Consider the following 25,384-nt stretch of genomic DNA (forward strand, 5'->3'; position numbering starts at 1 on the left):
AACAGCACCATGTGCTGTAATGTGCAGAATTGGCAGAGGCGTTTTGGAAGCGGTAAAAACGCTTCCCAAACGCCTCTCTGCCGCCTGCACACAATGCTAGTGTGAACGTAGCCTAATTGTTAGAAAATAAGAAAGTATGCAATATACAAGCCAAAAGTCTAAAACTGTTGTAAAGCTTGTCTAATTCATGTAATATATTAATTTGCAAAACATTTTTTTTTGTTTTAAGGTGATTGCCATGGTGAAAGGTCTGCAAGTGCTCATGGGACGTATGGAGAGCGTCTTTAACCAGGCCATCCGCAATACCATATATGCTGCCCTGCAAGACTTTGCACAGAGCACCTTGAGGGAGCCCCTACGTCAGGCTGTGCGCAAGAAGAAAAATGTTCTGATTAGGTGCATGACAGTACATGTATTGTGGTCATTTTTTTATTGCATATTTTATTTTGTTTTTTTGTTGGAAGAATATTTATAGTATATATATGTTGGTTATCAGATTTAGAGGTGAAGCATTTAAAAGGGTAGGCTAAAATATGATCATATGATAAAATGATTCAATAATATACTTAATCTATCATATTTACACGTTATATTTAAATAAACTTTCCTCTAAAGGTACAAGTCCAACATTAATGTGCAAAAAAAGTCCATCCTTTATGCTTTTTAAATCCATCCAAGCTTTATGAATCTTCAGAGTGCTGCGTGCATGCATTCTTTGTGGAATAATTCCTTCTAAACAAAAGTGAAAAGTGCTCTGTTGAAAAAAAACTCCGCCAGAGCTTTCCTCCAGTTGTTATCACTATCAGTGCCCCCACTAGGGTCCACACTCACCAATTGTAGTATAACCCCTGAGCAGGGGCGGACTGACAACTCATGGGGCCCCTGGGCAAAAGGGGATCATGAAGCCCCTGTGTCCTTGCACAAACTTAAAAAAGCCTATAAAAAAGGTACCAGGGGCATCTCATGGGGCCCCTTACTGACACCGAGCCCTTGGGCAGTGCCCGTGTTTCCAAATGGTCAGTCCGCCCCTGCCCCTGAGCATACAGTATATTGTGAAAGGTCACAATAGTGTTTGTATCACAGCTCTTGTGTTGCATATAACACCATCCAGGAACTAGCTCGCCCATAGAGTTAGAAAGAACAAACCAGGGGGAACATCATAGCATGTACCAATCTTTATTAAAACCCATTAAAAAGAATTAAAATGTGGGCACTCACAAATATTGTGACTGTCCGGCACCTGGAATGATCTGCCAATGTGAATGAGGAATCACTGCTGCTCTGATCCACACTGGAGCCCGCTTGTCTTCCAACTTTCGGAAGTGACGTGGTACCAGAAGTTCCAACCTCTGTTTGTTTCATCACATCCAGGACATCATCAGGAGGTGTCTTGTGACCTTCTCCAGTATATGCTAAGGAGGTCAACTACAATTGGTGAGTGTGGACGCTGGTGGGGGCATTAATCGTGATAACAGCTGGAGGAAAACTGTGGTCGAGATTTTTGCACAGAGCACTTGTCACTTTTGTCTAAAAGGAATTACTACACAAAGAATGCATGCACACAGCACTTTGAAGATTCATAAAGCACTTTGAATGAATTTTTTTACACTTTAATGTTGGACTTGCACCTTTGGGGAAAACTTTATTTAAAAGAGAAGTATGAGATTTCGTTTTTTTAAAAAATCATACTTACCTACATGGATGCAGCATCAGTCCCTACGACTCCAAGGGTGAGAACTCAGCGATCACATGACTGCTGTTCACTGAGTTCTCACAGCCGCTCTGAGCAGAGAGCAGTGACTGTCAGCCACTGCTGTCTGCTTTGCGTCCTCTGTGCTCATTGGAGCATTGTGCTGTGGAGGGGGAGGAAGCGGCTAGCTCAGTCTCTCACCGCCTCGCTGAGAGGCTGAGCCAGGTGCCGCACCAGACTCTAAAGTCGGGATCTTTCCCCAGCCTGGACCAGCTTAGTGACATCAGCCTGCTATCATCTGAAATTGGGTCATAGGAGTGCAGAACGAACTGCACTCCTGTGTTCCACAGAAGTACAGCCAAAAGAGCTTTGGCTGTACGTCTCCTTTAAAATATCACATGTATGTATGATAGATGAAGTAAATTATTGAATAATTTTATCATATTTTTTTTCATGAATTTGAAATTTTGTATTGCACTTTGATGTTTATGTTTACAGGGTAAGCACAGTTCTTTGTATACTAAACTCTATTGCATGGTGTATGGGGTCATAAACCATTGAGAGCAGCTTCCCTTATCACTGTTATCTTTGTTCAGGTGGTTTATATATTTTACTTTTAAAATATGATCATGTTATATATGATTGCCTCATTGAATTTCTCTTGCATCAGTGTTCTGCAGGCAATCCGCAAGACTATCTGTGACTGGGAAGCAGGACGTGAGCCACCCAATGACCCATGTCTGAGAGGAGAAAAGGATCCTAAAGGTGGATTCGACATTAAAGTTCCTCGCAGAGCGGTCGGCCCCTCCAGCACGCAGGTCAGGATCAGTGCATGTCTATAAAGGGCATCTAAACCTAAATACAAAAATGTAATATATTGCAGCTTATCAGTGCTTGCTGATGCTGATGTGATGGCTGAATTATTTTTTTTCAGGTTTCTTTTTCTTTATTTCCACCTGTTGATCCTGCCAGTAACACGCTTCCAGTCAAGGCCTGGACTGAGCGAAGCTATAAGGGAGGGCCAGCATGACTGGGGCGTGCAGACGAGGCGGAGAGTGTAATTTGGGTGGGAGTCTAAGCAAAAGATTAGGGGGGTGGGGGTGGTTACTTACTTGATTGGAGTACGCATCAGTGTGGGGTGGTCTTGCAGAATTTGAAAAGGGGGGTTGGGTCTTGTCGGAGCTTGTGCCATCACGGAGGTGGTTTCTCCCGCCCTCCCGCCCTGGAGTTGGTTTTGTAATCTGTTTGTTGTGTTGGTTATAGTTTTGTCCTTGTGTTTGTCCTGGTGTTGGTTTGCTGTTTGGTTTGTTGTTCGTGGTGTTTGTTTTATGTGGATTCATTGTGTTTGCCAGTGTTCAGGACAGCTGTTGTGTCCCTAAGTGTTTGTTCGTTTTGTCATGGCAGCCGGCAGGGGTCGATGGGTCTTTGAAGGCGGTGTTGGAGTGACAAGTTGGTGAATTATGGGTTGGGCCCATCGTAGGTATGGGTGTCCCTTCCCAATAAAAGGTCATGTTGGTAATGTGGGAGTTCATTGGCTGTATCTGGGCTAAGTAACGGTAGTATTGTCCCCGAGGTGGTGTAGTAGCGGCTTTCATTGGGTGTCAGATACAGCCGAGTTTGCGATGGGAGTAATGGTGCCTTCGAAGACCTTGGACCCGGTTTGGGATCTTGCTGTCAGGTATCAATTAAGTTACTGTAAGAAATTTATGTTTGAGTTATGGTAAATAAATGGCTGCTATGGCCGGTTTTACACCAGAAAGAGAGTTGCGTGTTTATTTGGGTGGGGAAGGTTTTGAAGGGGGGTGGTGGTTTTATGGAGTAGGTAAGTATTAGCCTCGGGGAATCTGCAAGTCCAACAGTCATGTCCTAGGATGACAGCACTTACTCATTGTACTGCATCAGGATGCAGAAAAAAGGACTTGACTATTAGAAACTTCCCTGTGCTCTGGTAGATAACATGGGTAGTTCTGTAGTCCTTGGAAAAATACAAATTGATACAAATGCAGCACAGGCAGAGAGCACAGGAAATTATTAGCTGTGAAGAATTCTGGCAGGATCAACAAGTATTTTTAACACTTTATCGAACAAAGCACTTTCACTGTATTTAACAGACCAAATGTGAACAAATAAGAGAAGTCTATTATTAGAATTTACTGTATACTTTAACGCTGTTTTTCCTTTCTGTAAGCCTGTTTCCTCCCTGATTATTATCATTCTGATTTATTTTTAAAAAATCAACCTTCTATATTCAAATGACTTAAATTTACCATCTTTTACAGTTGTACATGGTGCGAACTATGCTGGAGTCTTTAATCGCGGACAAAAGCGGTTCCAAGAAGACATTGCGCAGCAGTTTAGATGGGCCAATCGTACAGGCTATAGAAGAGTTCCATAAACAGTCATTTTTCTTCACTCACCTGCTCAACTTCAGTGGTGCGTACAGACTATGCAAGTAGTCATCTTGTTCATGGGTAGCCATCTTGTTAGTTCTACCAGAGGTACAAAGAAAAAAAGGGACTTTTCACACATTTACTTGCATTAAAATGCATACAAATGTTCGAAGAATGGATGTGCATTGCCTTCCCTTGATGTTCATTGATGCGCATTTTTGTGTGTGTTGACGTATGTTTTAACATGCGTTGACATGAGTTGATACAAGTTTTTATGCAAGTTAACTTGCTATGTAGTTTGCAGGTTATTTTCTCTGCCATCACAGCCTTTTCCTGTTTGAATCCTTGTATGGGACAAAATAATAAAAAACATTTTCCTGGTGCCAACATGGCAGCATATTGCCACATATATGCTGCCTGGGATTGGCGCCAGGAAAGGAAAATTATGATAAGTATTTGATTCTGTTTTCTTGGTACCAGCATGGCAGCATATATGTGGTAATATATATGGTAAAGATCCAGACTTTAAAGTTGTCTGGACCCCAGAGTCTGGAGCAGCACCTGGCTCAGCCTCTCAGCGAGGCGGTGAAAGCCTGAGCTAGCCGCTCCCTCCCCCTCCACAGCACAACGCTCTAATGAGCATGGGGAGACGCAGAGCAGACAGTGGTAGCTGACAGTCACTGCTCTTTGCTTAGACAACCACTGCCTTGCTAAAGAAGCTGAGGGTAAAGGTGATGGACTGGCCAAGCATGTTTCCAGACCTAAACCCTATTGAGCATCTGTGGGTCATCCTCAAATGGAAGGTGGAGAAGCGCAAGGTCTCTATCATCCACCAGCTCCTTGATGTCGTCATGGAGGAGTGGAAGAGGTCTCCAGTGGCAACCTGTGAAGCTTTGGTGAACTCCATACCCAAGAGGATTAAGGCAGTGCTGGAAAATAATGGTGGCCACACAAAATATTGACACTTTGGGCCCAATTTGGATGTTTTCACTTAGGGGTGTACTCACTTTTGTTGCCAGTGGTTTAGACATTTATGGCTGTGTATTGAGTTATTTTGAGGGGACAGCAAATTTACGCTGTTATACAAGCTGTACACTCACTACGTCACATTGTAGCAAAGTGTCATTTCTTCAGTGTTGTCACATGAAAAGATAGAATAAAATATTTACAAAAATGTTAGGGGCATACTCACTTCTGTGAGATACTGTATATATTTAATTTAGTGCAAGTGCTTTGTAGGTTTTTTTTAATGGTAACCCATAAAAACAAATACCATTAAAACAATTTCCCAATTTATTGTACAACCATCCCAAATCCTCAGTTAGGTTAAAAAATTCACACATCAATATTCAGAATAAAATTGGTGTACCCCTCATGGTGCTGGGAATGGACATATTCAATGTTATAGACATAAAACAAAAAATAGAAACTGCAGTGCTTCAATAACATATGCTATACTGTAATCAAACATTAACCAAAATATTGTTCAAACCACAATAATTGAAGTATTGCAAAACAATAAGTGACAAGAAAGTCCATAAAGTGAACAAGATGATTCAATTTGAGGCTTTTCTTCCCATTAATAGCCAGTCAATGACAAAGCCATCAGAAATGCTCCCCTGAAGTGGTTCCACTGGACACTATTCTGCTGTTCACAAGAGTATGGTAGGGTCCATGCTGGGGAGGAGTGAGATTGCCCTTATAATCTTCTAATAACCAACCTTTTTAATCTTCTATTAACCAACCATTTTATTGCAGTGCTCCACTTGTAGGATGCCACAACATTTCTATTCACACTGATTTACTGTAGCAGCTTATTTAGAATTGTTCATTTAGGTAGTCAGCACAGATACATATACAATTTTAGTTATACTTCAAAGCATATTGTTCAGTAATTTGTAGAGATCAATTGTTTCCAAATTGCTTCCATAGTAAAATGAAATGTGGTTAATTGCTATGGGTTGTACACTTTATACATTGCTCTTATTCAACAAGGTCAACTGACATGTCTGTGTATTGCACAGCACAATGTCACTTCTCAATGACTTGACTTCTGTTTGTGTCCCCCCCTCAGAGGCTCTGCAGCAGTGCTGTGACCTGTCCCAGCTCTGGTTCCGGGAATTCTTCCTTGAACTTACCATGGGTCGACGAATTCAGTTCCCTATCGAGATGTCAATGCCTTGGATCCTGACCGATCACATCCTGGAGACCAAAGAGCCTTCTATGATGGAGTAAGAGATTACAAATTGAAATTGCTGTTCAACAATATTCCACCTTATATATACGTAAGCTGTTTAGAAAGAGAGCCAGTCATTGCTCCTGTCTTAGCACACTTCTTTTGTGTCAGTTCCCTAGGTTTTTGTGCTTCTTGCTACGTCACTAGCATCCCTCTGCAGCTACTATCACAGCCTCACAATATATTAAGCACCGAGGCTTTGTATGGGAACTACAGGGATACGGCAATGAAGTAGCGGACATGGTTATTGGAGTGAGGGCAGCAAAGGGATGTGACACATGAAGGTGCGAGATTGGAAGATTATAGCAGCATCTGTTAAGCCAAAACACAAAAGTTTAAAGCGTAACTTTACCCATAACAACTTGAGAAAAAATATTCTTTAGCAAGGAGCATACATTCCACATTAATAATTATGCTACCAACATTTGTTTGTGCTGTAAATTGCCTCCAGCATTGCTACTGTTTCTTCTTGCTGGAAGCTTGTATTTTGCTAAAACCCAGAGCCCCTGAGCAGCAGTAAATCTCTAGGCTCTCAGCAGATTATCCTCTAGTGGCTTTAATTTTAGGCACAGTGCTGCAAAATAGAGAACAACTGAGCAAGTGCAGAGCAGGGTGAGACAGAGTATTACTCGATTTAAACAGTTTTAACAGTATAAGCCCTTATTTTTAATGTTTGACATAATATCTGCAAAATATGCCAGCCTGAAGTGGTCTAGAAGGACTTAATTTTCTGACTAAAGTTCTACTTTAAATCACTAGAAGGACCAGTAGTGAGAATAATAAATTGACTAAATGTGAGACTAAAGCTTCAGATATTTGGTTAATATCATCACGTCAGGTGCTGACATCCTTTTTCCAAATACCAAAAGCCAAATCATAGTATTAAAAGAGTTTCCTGACTTTCCTGCCAATGATGTATGGTGGTTACTAAGCTTGCCATACAATTTACGTTCTGATTGTACAATATCCTTATAGTTGAACTCCAGGCAAGCAGATATGTATTTGAAATACATACAGTATATGGAGCTGTTTTACTTGCCAAAAGATATGTATTTTTGTCTACTTAGTCCTAAGATTTACACAATCCTGCATCAGTTCTTCTTTTACCTACAGATCTTGTTTCAGTTCCCAACCTATGACTGTACAGTGAAAGGAGAAGCAGCACGTTGCTGAGCTCATCCCTGTGTCACTCTGTTCTGATTCTATGATTCTATCAACCTGCTCCCTGCATTATAGCACAGCTGATTAGCTCCTTGTGCTGTATCCCTCCCGCCCTCTCTCTCTTTAGGCTTCATGCACACTGGGCATTAAAAACACCACTTTGTGGAGCAGAAAAAACTGCCACTAAATGCCCCTCAATGCAAGCCTAAGTGTCTATGCACACATAGGCATTTACAGGTAGGGGCATATAAAAACCCCACTGCCACCATGTTCTAGAGCAGCAGTGTCTTGATAGAAAATGTTTAAGGCTCCATGTACACTGCAGCTGATAAACGCACGTTTAGGAGCTTTTCTGGGGGGTTTTTCAGCAGCCCCTGAACTCTCCCTAATGTTTTCCTATATGTCCATATACACATCGTCATTTACAGTTGTTTACAGGCAGTTGAGTTTACAGTAGTTTTTTTGAACGCACCAAACTTGTGTTCAGGAGTAGATTTTCTTAGCGTTTCAAACGCCAAACACTTGTAAACGTGGCTAACCACATTTATAAGCGTTTGCATTTAGAATTTTTTTTTTAACTCTTCCATTTCCAGATGCTGTCCAGAGCCTTTTTTCATCATGAAAAATGCATGCAAAGCGTTTTCCAGGTACTCAATTGGACCTGGTACACCATACTTTGAGATTTCGCATGAGAGAAAATATGTTAGACACTTCTGCAATAATTTCTGCACAAAAATGAGCTGGAACACATCCAAACACCACAAAAAAAACAAAAGACAGCTAATCTCAACAAATACTGCTCTCTCTGCTTCTGCTCTCTCTATTTCTCTCAAAATGTCCGAAATAGTTAATTTTTTACTGTATTTCAGTGCATTCTGGGCATTTTGGAAGGTCTCCTGAGGTTATCTTTAAAAGACTAGAAAAAATGTTGGTGTAGCGCTAAAACTATAGACAATATGATAGAAAAAAATCTCTGCTGGATTCAAATAGATAAATAAATAAAGAGACAGACAGGTGGAATGCATATACAATCAACCAGACAAGTGAAAATGCTCATAAAAACAAACGAGTGAAATGCTCATAAGAACACTGCCCTATTGTCACAATAAGGGGAGCCAGTGAGTCTCTCAGTGAATATATATTGGTCCCAGATCAGGAACACAATAAAGTGTAAGCATGACACACTCAATGGGTGGTATCAGTGAGTACATACACAGTCCACTTCAAATACAGGTGAAAAATCTTCATATACGTGAGAGTGCAGCTGGTGTCACAATCCTAAAGTGGTCTGAGTGCCCCCTCACCTCCTTGTAATGACCACAGGGGCCAGCACACCTTGTGGTATAAACCACGTATCCACAGGAGCCACCTTGCCTATTGGACCATACTGGATACCACTCCAGAGCCGTTGTCATCCAGATCTCCTTCAGTCCCTCTTAACTCTGGCAATACCTCTCGTCCCCACATGGTCAACTCAGAGACATAAATGAACATGCTCCATAGCGTGATACTGCATTTTATTAAACAAATAAGCAATAAAAAATAAAAAGTGCCCACTCACATATGAGAAGACGAATACAAGCAGAACATCCAAGCATAGGTATAACATGGAGTCCCAATATCGTGTGTGCACCGGACGTGACGTCACCGTGCTCCGGAAGTATCGTCAGGGCGTACCAACGCGTTGCGTCACGGGTAACACGTGACTTCATCAGGGTAAACGCAAACGCATATAAATGCGGTGTGCAAACGCAGCTAAACAGATGTTTTTTAAACTACATTTTCCAGCAGTCAGTTTCCATCGTTCAGAAGTGTTTTCCAAATGTCCCGTGTACATGGAGCCTAAGTGTTATTTCATTTCAGTGGCCATAATAAATAATAATTCTGACCAATTAAATGAATGAACGCTCAAGCACTTGACACTCCTAAACACATTTACAGAAATGGGCGCACTTTTAAGGCTGCTTTTCTCCTGCACAGTGTGTTCTTAAATGTAAAAAATACTTCTAAGGATATATTCATGAATATATTTATATAGATTTGTGAAATATTTATATATTTCAATAATTTATGTCTTTTATATCTGCCTGGAGTGCGGAAGCTGTGAGGATATGCCTAAACAATCTATTCAATTTGAATCCAATCAGGCAGGCTCTTGCATTACATAGCTGGTGGTAGATCTGACAATGATTGTACAATCAGACTGCAACCTATATGGTCAGCTTTAGACATTACTGCACCTGACCATGCACAAACTGATTAATTCGTCATTGTGAATGGAATAACATGTAATCATTGGGGAATATTAACAAAGTTGGCTGCATTTTATTTCACAGGTATGTGCTGTATCCGCTGGACCTGTACAATGACAGTGCCTACTATGCCCTCACCAAGTTTAAGAAGCAGTTTCTCTATGATGAGATTGAAGCTGAGGTAGGTTACCTACATATTTTTACCTCTCTGTGCACCTTCATTAGCCAAAATATGAGGGTGGCCAGCTGTCACCAAGCCCTGATTTGTCATTCGCCTCAAATTCCCTATTATCAACTAGTGCAATTTACAATACTCCATAATAATATCAGCACTTCATTAAAGTGAACCTAATTCAATTTTAGAATGTTAATAGTAAATGCCTGCTAGGTTCACACTTTTGTGGTTCCCTGCAGACGCGTTTGTGCAGGTACAGCAGCTCTTTAATTTGAATGGGCTGCTGTACCTGTGGGAAATGCAAGTAAAAGGTCCCTGACCCTTTTCTAAAACCACAGCAGCATGGAAACCACATGGTGCGCGGGGTGAGGGGGTAGGAGATGCTATTAAGAATTAATGGTATGTGGGAAAAAAATAGAGGCGCCTTCCCATATGGAAGAAAAATATATTTGAAATATATTTTAAAAATATTCTTCCCAAATATATTGACATATATTTGAAATGCTACAATTTATATTTCAACATATATTTCAATAAATATCTAAATATATGTTTTTTAAATATATTCTTTAGATTTTTTATAACATAAAAAAAGTCATTTTAACATATATTTTTACATATATTTGTAAATGCATTCCAAAAATGTAGATTTGTATTTTCAAAGAAATACAGTATATTTGAAATGTATTTTTAAAAATATTTTTCATATATTTTGTAATAAAAACACATTTCAACATACAGTATATATATATATATATGTTTATTGAAATGTATTTGAAATATATTGAATATGGCCACAATTATGGCATTTCAAATATATGTAAATATATTTGGGGAGAATATTTTTAAAATATATTTCAAATATATTTTTCTTCTATGTGGGTTCTAAGTTCAGTATTGCACAGTTTAATAAGCCACTAAAGGTCTGTAGAAGGAGCAGCTAGCTCCGAGCCCGTAGCTTTGCCTCTCTCCTCCTTGGTTGCCGACCCCTCCCCTTGGTGACGTCAGGTCTGCCCGACTTGCGGTTCATGCTGTTCACAGACCCTTCCGGTTCCGGGGGCAGTGTCCTGGGACTTCCACAGCACTCTGGGACCTTCTCCACCATCCACTGTGGCCCCTATTGCAGTCAGACGGATCCCTGCAGGATATGGATGACCTATAGTCCATCTTTCACTGATGGGCTTTTTCACCACTTCACTATTGTGAGTTTTTATAACTTTTGTGACTTATTAAACTGTGTAATACTGCACTTAGAAGGCGCCTCTCTCTTTTTCTTTCCACATATTATCCTTATAGAGTTGACTTACTCTGGGATGGCTGCCACTTAGCAGTTATACAGTTATGGACATTATGGACTCATGGACTATTGGTATATTTACAAGATATGAGCCACTAGTGCGCTGAGAGTTTTTTTATATTGTTATTAAGAATTAATAGCCCCCCCTACGTGTCTAAATAAATAGCAACGCGTTTTTGCTGCTGGTGCCAGAACATGTGCAATTGACAAGCCTTCCTGCAACCGAAATAATGTGAACTTAGCCTTAGTTTAACTTTTTTTTTACCAAAAGCACAGGTTTGACTTTACATATGGTTTAAATATACAGACATAACTAAAAACATTGATAAAAAGCTTGTTAGTCCCCTTGTGATAGCAATACAGTTAAATAAAAATAAATAAACAAAAAGTAAAAAATAAATAAAATTATATTACAATGTAATAATAAAAAAAATTACCCGGAACTTTCATTGCCCTGCACACACCCACAAATGCAAACGTGTGCACAGGGCGTACACATGCATGTAAACCGTGATTGCACCATGTAAGAGTGAGAACAATAATTCTAGAGCCATAATTCACTGTTAGCTCTAAACTAATGAGCTGTAGAAGCTTTTAAAGCATTGCTTTTGGACAATTTTAGGTACAATAGTTTTTTGCGATATCATGAGTGCATACAATTTTAGGACTTGACATGTTTGGTATCTATTTACTCAGCGTAACCCCTTGTTTTATATTTTACTAAGACATTGAGGTTTATGTACTAAAACTAGAGAATGCAAAATCTGGTGCAACTCTGCATGGAGACCAATCAGCTTCCAGGTTTTTTTGCCAAAGCTTAATTGAACAAGCTGAAGTTAGAAGCTAATTGGCTACCATGCCCACCTGCACCAGATTCTGAGTGGACCAGTTTTAGTAAATCTACCCCATTGGTATTATATTGTATTTGTTTATACTAAAATTCATTTTAGTGTTTAATAAAAAATCACTCAAATATTGTGCAATGTAAAAAATTGCAACTACCATCTTTTTATTCTATAGGGCCTCTGCTTTCAGAAAATATATAATATTCTGGGCGTTTTAAAGTGTTACTAAACCCACAACAGTACAATCAGTCTGTATATGCAGTAAAGTATGCTTGTTATACTCACTGTGGAACCTAAGGGGTTAATCCTCTGCATTGTGTAAAACTGCTGTTTGATCATCTCTTATGTCCAAGGTCCCCGTCTTATCTCCTCATAAGACATATTGTGTGGAGTCACTCTGCACATGCTCAGTTTGGTGTGTATTTCTAGAGAGGTTTTTTTTTTTTCTTGGGAGAGTGCATGTGATTAGCACAGGGCCAATCAGGGCCAATCAGAGGCCAGGAGTTCCTCCTACAAGCTGTAACCAGTGCTCAGCTGGACACTGATAGAAGTCACAAGACTGCTCAAACTGCTGATGAGAAAAGGTATTTAGCAGTTTATATTTAACTAGAAAAGCTACAATTTCTGGGGAAATTGTGTGAAGTGTTCTTGCCTCCACCAATAGTCTACAATGTCAAGGGCGGCGTGCGTTGCAAACAAATGGTCATATTGTGAAAACTATCAGGACTATGGCTTAGCCGTGGACATTTTTAGTGGCAGCAGGGATAGCTGAACGATTTGATATATGATTTGTGTAGGTGGGCTTGAAAATGAGGGAGTGATGGCAGTTTAGAAATCATGTCCTGATTTTTCTGCTCACACTCTAGCTTTTGTCAGCTCCCACTCTAGTTTTGAACATTCCGCCATTCATTCCTATGGGACCAATTTCACCACAAAAACGCAGATATTTTGTGAACCATTTGGCGAAACATTCCACAAAGTAATAGCACACCAATCGGGAACAATCCGCACGTTTCGGTATATTACCGTCTATGTAGTGTAAAAACTGTGGGAGGAGTTAGGGTGGTGAATTTGGCTATAATAATAAGAATATATATGTGAGATAACAGTAAGTGGTCTGCCATGCAAGAACACTTAATAATATAATTGCACTTCCATGTTGTATGTACTGTGGGAGACCAGATATAGTGAATGCAGGGTCCGTGGAGGGAGAGCGGATATAGTCAATGCAGGGTCCTGGGTTTAGTAGCACATTAAGTAATTTATAGCCAAAATGCAGATTTTAACATGCGTGCAAAAACCGAAAAAAATAGCTCTAGAGTGGAAGTGGTTAACCACCTTTATTTTCTCTTCTCTTCTAGGTGAATTTGTGCTTTGACCAGTTTGTGTACAAGTTATCAGATCAGATCTTTGCCTATTACAAAGCCATGTCTGGCAGGTATGAATAGACACTCTGCTTTCTCTGAACAACGTTTTTTCTTGTAAAAAAATAATTGAGACTATTTCTCCTTCGCAAATCTGTATTAGGTTTCTTAGCATTGTCCTGTGAACTAAGTTATGTTGTCAACCCAATGCTTGCTTTCATTCACTATACTGCAGTTGAAATACGCTGGATTTAATCTTCTCGATAACAGCAATGTCACAGACAAATAATATGAATTAAACAGATATTCTTCTTCTTTCAGTGTTTTGCTGGATAAGCGCTTTCGGGCGGAGTGTAAAAACTATGGAGTAATAATTCCATATCCCCCGTCCAATCGCTATGAAACGCTACTCAAGCAGCGCCATGTTCAGGTGAGCTTCATAATATTATTAATACAAGTAAAAAGAATGTTTTTATGTAGAAACACTCATTATGCTATGTCTGCATGGAGGATGTTGCCTTTGTAATTGTATTTGGCACTGGATGTAAACCCTGGACCCAAATAAACAGCAGGGACACTACTAAAAGCATAAAGAGCAATAATCTATCATATTACTTTATGAAATGTACACATACTGGATGTACCCTATTCAAAATTCAAAAACCCAAAACAGCCAATGAAGGTTTGTCTCTTTTTTTTTAACAAACAAAAAACTGAAATCTGATTGGCTGCCATGCGTTGCTATGCTTTATTTATTCTCATTGCTCATGGCACTGCTATTAAATAAACCTTATATGCTCACTCTTGTCTTTCCATCTCCAACAGCTTCTGGGAAGATCTATTGACTTGAACAGGCTGATCACTCAGCGGATCTCTGCTGCGATGTACAAGTCTCTTGATCAAGCAATCAGTCGCTTCGAGAGTGAAGACCTCACCTCCATAGTGGTGGGTGTGCTTTGCTAGTACAACTTTTTTAAGTGAACCTACCACCATCCACTGCAACTGTGTTTAGTTATCTCCTTTCTACGTTTTCTCTTAAGTTCTACTATAGTGGACTACAGAACACCTCCCACTTGTGGTATGGAGGTGAAATGAAGGGGAGGTGTCCTGTAGTCCAGCAGATGAGAACTGCTTAGGATTTTAGTTCAGCAGAAGCAGAGTTGTCAGCTTAAACAGGAAGTTTACTGCCAGTATGTTGTTGTGTACATACAGCTTTTTAAGTGGACAAAATATGGGGAAATGTGCATGGATTGCAATACGTACCGCATACATTTTTTTCCAGACATACACTTTAAGTATATGACATTTTTACTTACACAGAAAGAAGTTCCACATCAGATCGATCTGTAGGGACAGTGTAATGGTAGGAAAAAATAAAGTAGAATGATGTCACTATGTCAGAAAGATTGTGATAGAGGATGGTGAGGACGATCTCTAATATAGGAAGTTTACCATTAGTAGCATTAAGCGGGTGAATGAGGAGTGTTTTTATTTTCCATTTAGACTCTTTTTATGCACAAGGCTCAGTTATAACAAAACACTTGATTCTTAATTGTGGTCCTTGTTTTAGGAGTTGGAATGGCTGCTTGATATCAACCGCCTCACTCATCGTCTCCTCTCCAAACACCTGACCCTCGACAGTTTTGATGCCATGTTCCGAGAGGCCAATCATAATGTATCTGCTCCATATGGCAGGAATACATTGCATGTTTTCTGGGAGCTCAACTTTGACTTTCTACCAAATTACTGTTATAATGGCTCTACAAACAGGTGAGTAAAAATGATAGGATGTAACTTGCTCTTCCAAGAGAGTTGTATATTTCTGACTTTTTACCTAGTTCCCCCCATACCTGGTGCATATATGCAGTCTCTTGGCGGGTGCCAGGTAACCTCAAATATGCGTCTATTGGTAAACACTTTACTGTGCTGAGAGCATGCTCCCTGTACACTCCCAGCACAGTAACAAATGGTTACCCAAAAGTGCCCGATGCAAAGTTGTGATCGCAAGTTTTCCGATCACGTGATTGCTCAGACTGCCAATCACAGCAGTCACATGATTGGAATGGCCACTTCCGCCTCCCAGCATTTAGATCCTCTTAAAGCGGTAGAAAACCACGTTAAAAAAAAAAAGCATAATGGTCCCCCAGCAGGCTCACATCATTAAGCGCTAGTATGCACCAGATACTAGGACTTTATGAAAGACTTACCTAAGAAATGAATCCCTCCAGTGGTGCGCCATCACTGCTGACAGGGAAACCATATTCACCCGGTCTTCTTTCCAGGTTCATGGGCTCTGGGCTGTTTGAAAGGCAGAGCCATGATGATGACAGTAACAGCACAGCTCATGTAATGGACAGCATGCCATCCATTGAGAGCACAGTGCGTATGCACCGGTGATGTCACCCACTGCTTCACATGTGAATATCTCCTAAACACTGCACATTTAGGAGATATTTACTGTACCTACAGCTTTATTATAGGCTTACCTGTAGTTACAAAACAAGAAAGGGAATACTACCACTTTAAGGGATAGGAGGCAGGAAGGGGTAAATATAAAATGGCTACCCCATGTATATACCTGGGAAAATCACACAGGTTACTGTTCAACATTTTTCCTTGCTTCTGCTGTCCTCTGGGGGCAATTCTGAGATATTAAAATATATAAATGATAATTCATATAAAATATCATCACAAAATAATAAAGTGCTATTAGGTGCAATTGTGCATAAAGTGAATAAATAAATGTCCGTATATATCTCAAATCTCATCAGCAGAAAAGGAGCAGTACTAGTCCTCAGGTTAAATTGCAATACATCCAAGTGAAAAAAGTGCAGATGTGCGTATATCCACGGAGGGAATCCACCACCTCTGATGGGTGTACACTCACCAGAAATTATATGTAAGCAGGCATTGGTTACAATCTGTCACATCTGGGTGCAGGAACAGAGAAGCAGCCTGGGGGTTAATCCTCCAGCATCATCCATGTACCGGTGGGGTGAGTATCCCTTGAGATTGCTCAACCACAGGAGCCAGAAATGCTAATATAGTGTAGTATTTATTAATCATATATCGAATTACATGTATAAAACATTCCACGTGGAGTAAGGTATAAAAACAGGTATCAAGATGGCCGCCACTCCGTTCCTCAGTAGCGGCGGCGTGACGTCGGCAGTGCAGGCTTCTTTCCAGGTTCATGGGCTCCGGGCTGTTTGAAAGGCAGAGCCCACTCTGCATAAAATTCATTCACAGTTATACGTTTATACCGATGCACTTTATCCATTTACATATTTCTATTGGGACCGTTACCTATGCCCCGAGGTGCTAACAGCTGCCTGTATACACATATATACATTTACTCTTGCTTATACTTTTTTAAAAATTCTGAGATATTGCATGGTTCTGCCAGTGCAGAATTCTGTTGGCTGATAAACCCATCTGCAGATGTTACAAAACATAGGACCCTGCATATGGAGAATGTGTTGCTCCTGGCTCCCTCTGGTGTCATTTACTTTACCAAAAGATTAAACCATTGATGGTGTGATCTCTGCTGCTATGAAATATGAGAGTTCAGACAGGTCTAATCATGTGACTTAAGATCTACTATTTGATCATGTGACCAGTACTGAATAGAGCGCAGAGCAGAATTTTCTCCAGGAATATGTCACTCCATTTCCCTTTATGCATCCAAAAGAACAAGACTGGTAACATATCTATATTCTAAATTGTGAATAAAAGGAGCTGCGCTAAAAACTAACCGCTGAAATAATGTGCAAACAAATATATAATAACTAAACTGCATAAAGTGCAAAAAACAAGGCTTAATTCAACAATAAGGTCAGTATGCACCCGACAGACCCGCAATTCCAAAACAGAGTCAATAAACAGCCGACAGAGCCTTAATAAGTCATGCAAAATATATAGTATAAACTGCACTCCAAATCCAAATATGTAAGTGAAGAACTAAAAATATATAAGTGTGACATTGCATAAAGACCAAATAAAGCAATAGGCTGACCACCTCACATGGGCCGTGTGAAAAAAATTGAATATTATAACTCATGGCATATAGTAATAGTATATTTATTTATTTCAGGTACTTATAGAGCGCTGTCAATTTACGCAGCACTTTACATATGTACTGTACATTCACATCAGTCCCTAACCCTCAAGGGGTGTACAATCTAAGGTCCCTAACTCACATTCATATACTAGGGCCAATTTAGACAGGATTTAATTAACCTACCAGCATGTCTTTGGAGTGTGGGAGGAAACCCACGCAGGCACAGGGAGAACATGCAAACTCCAGGCAGGTGGTGCCGAGGCTTGATTCAAACCAACGACCCTAGTGCTGCCAGGCGGAAGTGCTAACCATTTAGCCACTGTGCTGCACTGTGCATAGTATATAGATGAATAAAGTGAAATTGAATAGATAAATGAATAAATATCATAAATACAGTTCACATGTGAAGTGACAGTCCACAGTGAGAATATAATAAATGCACAATGTGTAATGTTCATCAGTCTTCCCCTTTGGTGCGCTGTTGTATGCACCACCACCAGGCTTGCACGCTCACCTTCACGTGCTGGCCCACATACATAGGTCCAACTGCGCTTAAATCGAACTCCTCATTCCCCTGCGTGTCATGGCTGCTGGAGATTCCTCATCACCGGGACCCAATAGATAAAGTGCCCAAAGATATAATAAAGGAAAGGGGGTCCTCATAGTGCAGTAAAGTTTATTAAAAAATCAAAGCTCCGCTTAAAATGCATTCACATGGAACGTAAGGGCTAAAACCCTCATACAGCATAGGTAAGGATGAACAAAGATGGCGGCGGTCACCACCGTATCAGAAATGACGCCACCACGCTTCTGTCTGACACGTTGCATTATGCATCACGCGACTTCATCAGGGATCAACGCAGTGCATTGGACGGAAGCGCGGTGACGTCAGTTCCGGTAAGGCAATGATCGCCGCCATCTTTGTGGTGGTGCTTGCTGCTCTTAATGTAGTGTTTACTTTTTTACATTTATTTACCTGTTTGGAAGAGCGTAAGATCTCTGCCATTGTTATATCTATATGGTAATTTTTTAGTACAGTGTTGTTTTAACTAAGTATAAGGAGCAATATCACAAATAACTTCCAATTTTATCACAAATGTGCACATGATCTTTAAGATTTCTTTCACATTGGTGTGTTGCTGTAGTGCGCAATGCCCAGTAACACATAAAGCTAAGTGCAGTGCATTGTAGTGCTTTTGCTTTTGAATGCTACCCCTTTGCATCTAGCAACGCACCACCAAGCACAATGTGTACTTTTTTGCATTGTGGTGCATTGCATTGAAAAAAATAGTGTCTGTCCATTCAAATAGGTATGTGTTGTGGTGCATCAACATTTCATTTAAAATAAATGAGCTGATCTTATATGTTGCACGTTAACGCAGTTGCAGTAAATTGTAATGTATCGGACCAGTGTAAATGGCTTCTGAGACTATCTGTGATCATCCAGCTGTAGTGGGACTACATGTTTCAGCAGTAGAGAAATGCACAACAGAAACATTTGTTTTGTTTTGGATTTGTTTGTTAAGTTAAAAATTTTCTTTCGTCATATTCGTTATGTTAGATTTGTTTTCAGAATTTGTTTTCTTTATCTGGATTTTTTCAAATATTGATTATTTTCAATTCAATTCAATTCAATTCAAAATTCAGATTTGAAATGGCTATATTTGTTCCATTTTATTCTATTCTATTCTATTCTATTTTATTCTAATCTATTTTTTCCACTCTGTTCCTTTATTTTCATATCTATTCTTTTATTTTTTATTCTACTCTATTCTGTTTTAGTCTTTTATTTTTTTTATTCTATTCTAATATATATTCTATTTCTTTTAGTTTATTTTCTATTCTATTATATTTTATTCTTTTCTGCTCTATTCTGTTCTTTTGTATCCTATTTTATTCTAATTCATTTTTTATTCTATTGTATTCTGTTTTATTTTATTCATTTCTATTATACTCTATTTCATTCTATTATTATACAGGATTTATATAGCACCAACAGTTTGCTCAGCGCTTTACAATATAATGGGAGACAATACAGCAACAATACAGTTCAATACAAGAGGGATAGGAGGGCCCTGCTCCTTGGAGCTTACAATCTAGGATTCTATTTTATTTTTTCTATTCTATTCTATAAAGCATCTTAAGTCGGAATCAACATCTTATTTTAATTGCATACCTTACGGTATTTATTGCAATATGTACAGTGGGGATCGAAAGTTTGGGCACCCCAGCTAAAAATTTGTATTAATGTGTATAAAGAAGCCAAGGAAAGATGGAAAAATCTCCAAAAGGCATCAAATTACAGATTAGACATTCTTATAATATGTCAACAAAAGTTAGATTTTATTTCCATCATTTACACTTTCAAAATAACAGAAAACAAAAAAATGGCGTCTGCAAAAGTTTGGGCACCCTGCAGAATTTCTAGCATGCACTGCCCCCTTTGCAAAGCTGAGACCTGCCAGTGTCATGGATTGTTCTCAATCGTCGTCTGGGAAGACCAGCTGATGTCAATCTCAAAGGTTTTAAATGCCCAGACTCATCTGACCTTGCCCCAACAATCAGCACCATGGGTTCTTCTAAGCAGTTGTCTAGGAAACTGAAACTGAAAATAGTTGACGCTCACAAAGCTGGAGAAGGCTATAAGAAGATAGCAAAGTGTTTTCAGATGTCAATATCGTCTGTTCGGAATGTAATTAAGAAATGACAGTCATCAGGAACAGTGGAAGTTAAAGCAAGATCTGGAAGACCAAGAAAAATATCAGACAGAACAGCTCGCAGGATTGTGAGAAAAACAATTCAAAACCCACGTTTGACTGCACGATCCCTCCAGAAAGATCTGGCAGACACTGGAGTTGTGGTACACTATTCCACTATAAAGAGATACTTGTACAAATATGGTCTTCATGGAAGAGTCATCAGAAGAAAACCTCTTCTACGTCCTCACCACAAATATCATCGTTTGAACTTTGCAAATGAACATATAGACAAGCGTGATGCATTTTGGAAACAAGTTCTGTGGACCGATGAGGTTAAAATTGAACTTTTTGGCCGGAATGAGCAAAGGTACGTTTGGAGAAGAAGGGGCACAGAATTTAATGAAAAGAACCTCTGTCCAAGTGTTAAGCATGGGGTTGGATCAATCACGCTTTGGGGTTGTGTTGCAGCCAGTGGCACAGGGAACATCTCACGAGTAGAAGGAAAAATGGATTCAATACAATTTCTGCAAATTTTGGATGGTAACTTGATGCCATCTGTGAAAAAGCTGAAGTTAAAGAGAGGATGGCTTCTACAAATGGATAATGATCCTAAACACACCTCGAAATCCACGGGGGATTACATCAAGAGGCGTAAACTGAAGGTTTTGCCATGGCCTTCACAATCTCCTGACCTCAACATAATTGAAAATCTACGGATAGACCTTAAAAGAGCAGTGCGTGACAGACAGCCCAGAAATCTCAAAGAACTGGAAGACTTTTGTAAGGAAGAATGGACAAAGATACCTCAAACAAGAATTGAAAGACTCTTGGCTGGCTACAAAAAGCGTTTACAAGCTGTGATACTTGCCAAAGGGGGCAGTACAAGATATTAACTCTGCAGGGCGCCCAAACTTTTGCAGATGCCATTTTTTTGTTTTCTGTTATTTTGAAAGTGTAAATGATGGAAATACAATCTAACTTTTGTTGACATATCATAAGAATGTCTAATCTGTAATTTGATGCCTTTTGGAGATTTTTCCATCTTTCCTTGGCTTCTTTATGCACATTAATACAAATTTTTAGCTGGGGTGCCCAAACTTTTGATCCCCATTGTATCTGTTTAGAATTAGAATTAACTTTCAAATTCAGATTCATTTTCAAATTAATTTGTTTCGTTATAATCTATTTCGGATTTGTTGAAATTCATTATTTTGTGATTCAGAAATTCTGATACATCTGAATCTCAGAATAACGAAAATATTATCCAAATTTCAATTTGTAACAAAACTAAATGCACATGTATATTCATCGGCTCTACTTATAGACTAACAGATTTAAAAGGTAGTTTGCAATAACAATCGATCCGTATTTGTCTTCCACAGACCTGACTCCTGCACTTTGTGTTTCACCATTTTTTAATTACTTTAGTGAATATGAAAATAAGTATAATGTACTCTATTCAAGGCGTTTCTTTTTTTCAGACCTTTGTTTTTGTCTAACATATTTCTTACATTTTCTGCAGGTTTGTTCGAACAGCAATTCCTTTCACACAAGAACCACAAAGAGATAAACCAGCAAATGTGCAGCCATATTATCTGTATGGATCAAAGGTAAGTAAGGACTGAATTTAATAATTATTGATAGGAATATAATCTAGATAAACTATACCAAATCTGATCCTTAATAGACAGTACTTTGAGACATCCAGTTCATCCAGTTGGATAGCTTATCAGGAGTATAGAGTGTACTACAAATGTATTCTAAACAACAAGAGTTGTAAGAGTTGGACCAGTCTTAGCTCAGATTTTATAATGTTCATCATACTCTGGTAATTTTTTTTTCCTATATGTGATTAACATTTAAAAACTCTTGTCCTGCAGCCCCTCAATATTGCCTACAGCCACATATACAGCTCATACCGCAACTTTGTGGGTCCTCCACATTTCAAAACTATCTGCCGTCTTCTGGGCTACCAGGGCATCGCTGTGGTTATGGAAGAGCTGCTGAAAATCGTCAAGAGTCTGGTGAGATGGGGTATAATGTCGTTGGAGAGGGTGTGTGAGCTTTGCTGAAGTAGAGATGTATTTAATTTTATTCAGCAGGCACCATGAATATAAGACTTTATTGTCTACATATCAAAATAGATCTCATATGCACATATGTGTTTTTAACTCTAACACTAAATGGTTTGATGTCTTTTGACATCTACAGTTAGGTCCATATATATTTGGACACAGGCACAATTTTCATACTTTTGGCTCTATGCCACCAGAATAAATTAAATTGAAACAATCCAAATGAATTTGAAGTGCAGACTTTCAGCTTTAATTCAAGGGGTTGAACATAATTATCAAGTATAAATTTTAGGAACTGAAACCATTTTTATACACAGTCCTTCCATTTTCAGGGGCTCAGATGTAATTGGACAAATGAATATAATCATAAATAAAATGTTCATTTTTAATATTTTGTTGAGAATCCTTTACTGGCAATGACTGCCTGAAGTCTGGAACCCATGGGCATTACCAAAGACTGGGTTTCCTCCTTTCTGATGCTTTGCCAGGCTCTAACTGCAGCTGTCTTAAGTTGTCCTTTGTTTGTGGGTCTTTCTGCCTTTAGTTTTGCCTTCAGTATGTGAAATACATGCTCAATTGGGTTGAGATCAGGTGATTGACTCGGCCATTGCAAAATATTCCACTTCCTTTCCTTCAAATGCTCCTGGCTTGCTTTTGCAGTGTGTTTTGGATCATTGTCCATCTGTACTGTGAAGCGCTGTCCAATCAACTTTGCTGCATTTGGCTGAATCTGGGATGACATTATATCTCTAAACACTGCAGAATTCATCCGGCTGCTTCTGTCATATCTTCAATAAACACCAATGACCCAGTGCCACTGGAAGCCATGCATGCCCATGCCATCACACTGCTTCCACCATGTTTTACAGATGACGTTGTGTGCTTTGGATTATTAGCTGTTCCAAACCTTCTCCACACTTTTTCTTCCCGTCATTCTGGTACAGATTCATCTTAGTTTCATCCATCCAAAGAATGCTTTTCCAGAACTGGTTTGGCTTTTTTTTTCATTTTTTTTGGCAAAGCAAAATCTGGCTTTTCTATTCTTCAGGCTTATGAATGGTTTGCGCCTTGTGGTGAACCCTCTGTATTTGCTCTTGTGAAGTCTTCTCTTGATTGTAGACTTTGACAATGATACACCCACCTCCTGGAGAGTGTCCTTCACTTGTCTATGTTGTGAATGGGTTTTTCTTTACCATAGAGAGGATCCTGCGATCATCCACCACTGTTGTCTTCTGTGGACGTCCATACCTTTTTATGTTGCTGAGCTCATCAGTGTGTTCTTCTTTCCTCAGAATGTACCAAACTGTTGATTTGGCCACTCCTAATGTTGCTGCTATCACTCTGATGGATTTGTATAGTTTTTGAAGCCTTACAATGGCCTGTTTCACTTGCATGGACAGCTCCTTAGAACGCATGATGTAGGTTCACAGCAATAGATTCCAAATACAAATACCACTTAGAATAAATTCTAGACCTTTTACCTGCTTAATTGATGAAGAAATAATGAAGGAGTAGCCCACACCTGGCCTTGAAACAGCTTTTGATTCAATTGTCCTATTACTTTTGGTCCCTTGAAAAAAGGGGGGATGGCTAATCTTAAGAGCTGAACCCTTCCTCCAATTTGTATATACATACCCTCAAATTAAACCTGAGGGTGGGCACTTTCAGCCCATATCCATTATATAACTATAGCTTGGATATGTTTTGGTAAATACCTGAAAAAAACTAAAACTGTTCCTGTGTCCAAATATATATGGACCTAACTCTATGTGTGATCAGGACTGTTTAAGTTGCCCTTATTAACAGAAGATTAGAAGAGGAAAACAGGGCAAAGGCCCAGGGCTCCTTCATTTTTATGAGTACCTAGAAGCCTTTACCTCTCCCATTCTACATTGTACATATCGGAGAGCCTGCAGTTTGCTAAAGTCAAAGGGGCCCCAGTTTAACTCTTGCCTAGGGCCCCAATTTATCCAAACTGTCCCTGTTTCCTGTTTATTAGTCATGGATGAACACCTCAAACCTCTATGGTATAATCTGTCTAGAGCCAGATTTCCATCTCTAGTGCTTGTTGGCACACAACTGCTGGCACCCAAAGCAACAATCAAGATCTTGTAGGCTTAGGCAAAGTCTACTGTGCTTAATGGAATATCCAGCAGAACAATAAAATGTAGATTGCCGATTCTAAATTCTGCTGGATTCCAAAACACTAAGCTAAGAATGGAAGAAGTGGGTTCCTATTGGAAGCGGATGGGCCTTGTGCAAGCCGCAACCGTTACATCACACCTAACTTTCTTTAGGAAAGTTTTATAACCCGGAGGTCTGCTCTGTTCCTCAATTTTTTAAATAAATCAGTTTCCTAAACTGTTGTATATACAGGACTGGCATATACAGTTGCAAGAAAAAGTATGTGAACCCCTTGGGATTACATGGAGTTTTGCATGAATTGGGCATAAAATGTGCTCTGAACGTCATCTAAGTCACAACAATAGAAGAACACAGTCTGCTGAACATAATACTACACAAACATTAGATGTTGCCATGGTTTAATTGCACATAACATGTAAACATTCACAGTGCAGGGAGGAAAAAGTATGTGAACCTTTGGACTTAATAACTGGTTGACCCTCCTTTGGGAGCAATAACCTCAACCAAACGTTTCCTGTAGTTGCAGATCAGACCTGCACAACGATCTGGAGTAATTTTGGACCACTCCTCTTCACAAAACTGTTTCAGTGTAGCAATATTCTTAGGATGTCTGGTGTGAATCGCTCTCTTAAGGTCATGCCCCAGCATTTCAATCGGGTTGAGGTCAGGACTCTGACTGGGCCACTCCAGAAGGCGTATTCTGTGCTGTTGCAGCCATTGTTTTGTTGAATTACTTGTATGCTTTGGGTCATTGTCCTGTTGCATTACCCATCCTCTGCGGAGCTTCAGTTGGCGGGCAGATGGTCGTACGGTTTCCTACAAATGTCTTGATAAACTCTGGAATTTATTTTCCCATCAATGACAACAATCCGTCCAGGCCCTGAGGCAGCAAAGCAGCCCCAAACCATGATGCTCCCTCCGCCATGTTTTACAGTGGGGATGAGGTTTTGATGTTGGGGTGCTGTGCCTTTTTTTCTCCACACATAGTGTTGTGT

General features: G+C 39.6%; 1 protein-coding gene across 2 annotated transcripts in view; it reads left to right on the top strand.

Annotated features, from left to right (window-relative positions):
- The window catches only part of CYFIP2 (cytoplasmic FMR1 interacting protein 2), a 136,723-nt gene that overhangs the window by 88,415 nt on the left and 22,924 nt on the right, over positions 1-25,384 (top strand). For both annotated transcript variants that reach the window (XM_089682845.1, XM_089682846.1), the window contains exons 15-25: positions 230-396; positions 2,361-2,508; positions 3,970-4,123; positions 6,155-6,311; positions 9,814-9,910; positions 13,408-13,484; positions 13,732-13,840; positions 14,236-14,355; positions 14,981-15,180; positions 21,692-21,779; positions 22,050-22,193. In XM_089682845.1, coding sequence (XP_089538971.1) covers positions 230-396; positions 2,361-2,508; positions 3,970-4,123; positions 6,155-6,311; positions 9,814-9,910; positions 13,408-13,484; positions 13,732-13,840; positions 14,236-14,355; positions 14,981-15,180; positions 21,692-21,779; positions 22,050-22,193 — 1,461 coding nt within the window. The remainder of the gene's footprint in view (positions 1-229; positions 397-2,360; positions 2,509-3,969; positions 4,124-6,154; positions 6,312-9,813; positions 9,911-13,407; positions 13,485-13,731; positions 13,841-14,235; positions 14,356-14,980; positions 15,181-21,691; positions 21,780-22,049; positions 22,194-25,384) is intronic.

This window comes from Staurois parvus, unplaced genomic scaffold (genome assembly GCF_062004578.1).
Source record: "Staurois parvus isolate SC_StPar_1 unplaced genomic scaffold, SC_StPar_1.0 ptg000298l, whole genome shotgun sequence".
NCBI lineage: Eukaryota > Metazoa > Chordata > Amphibia > Anura > Ranidae > Staurois > Staurois parvus.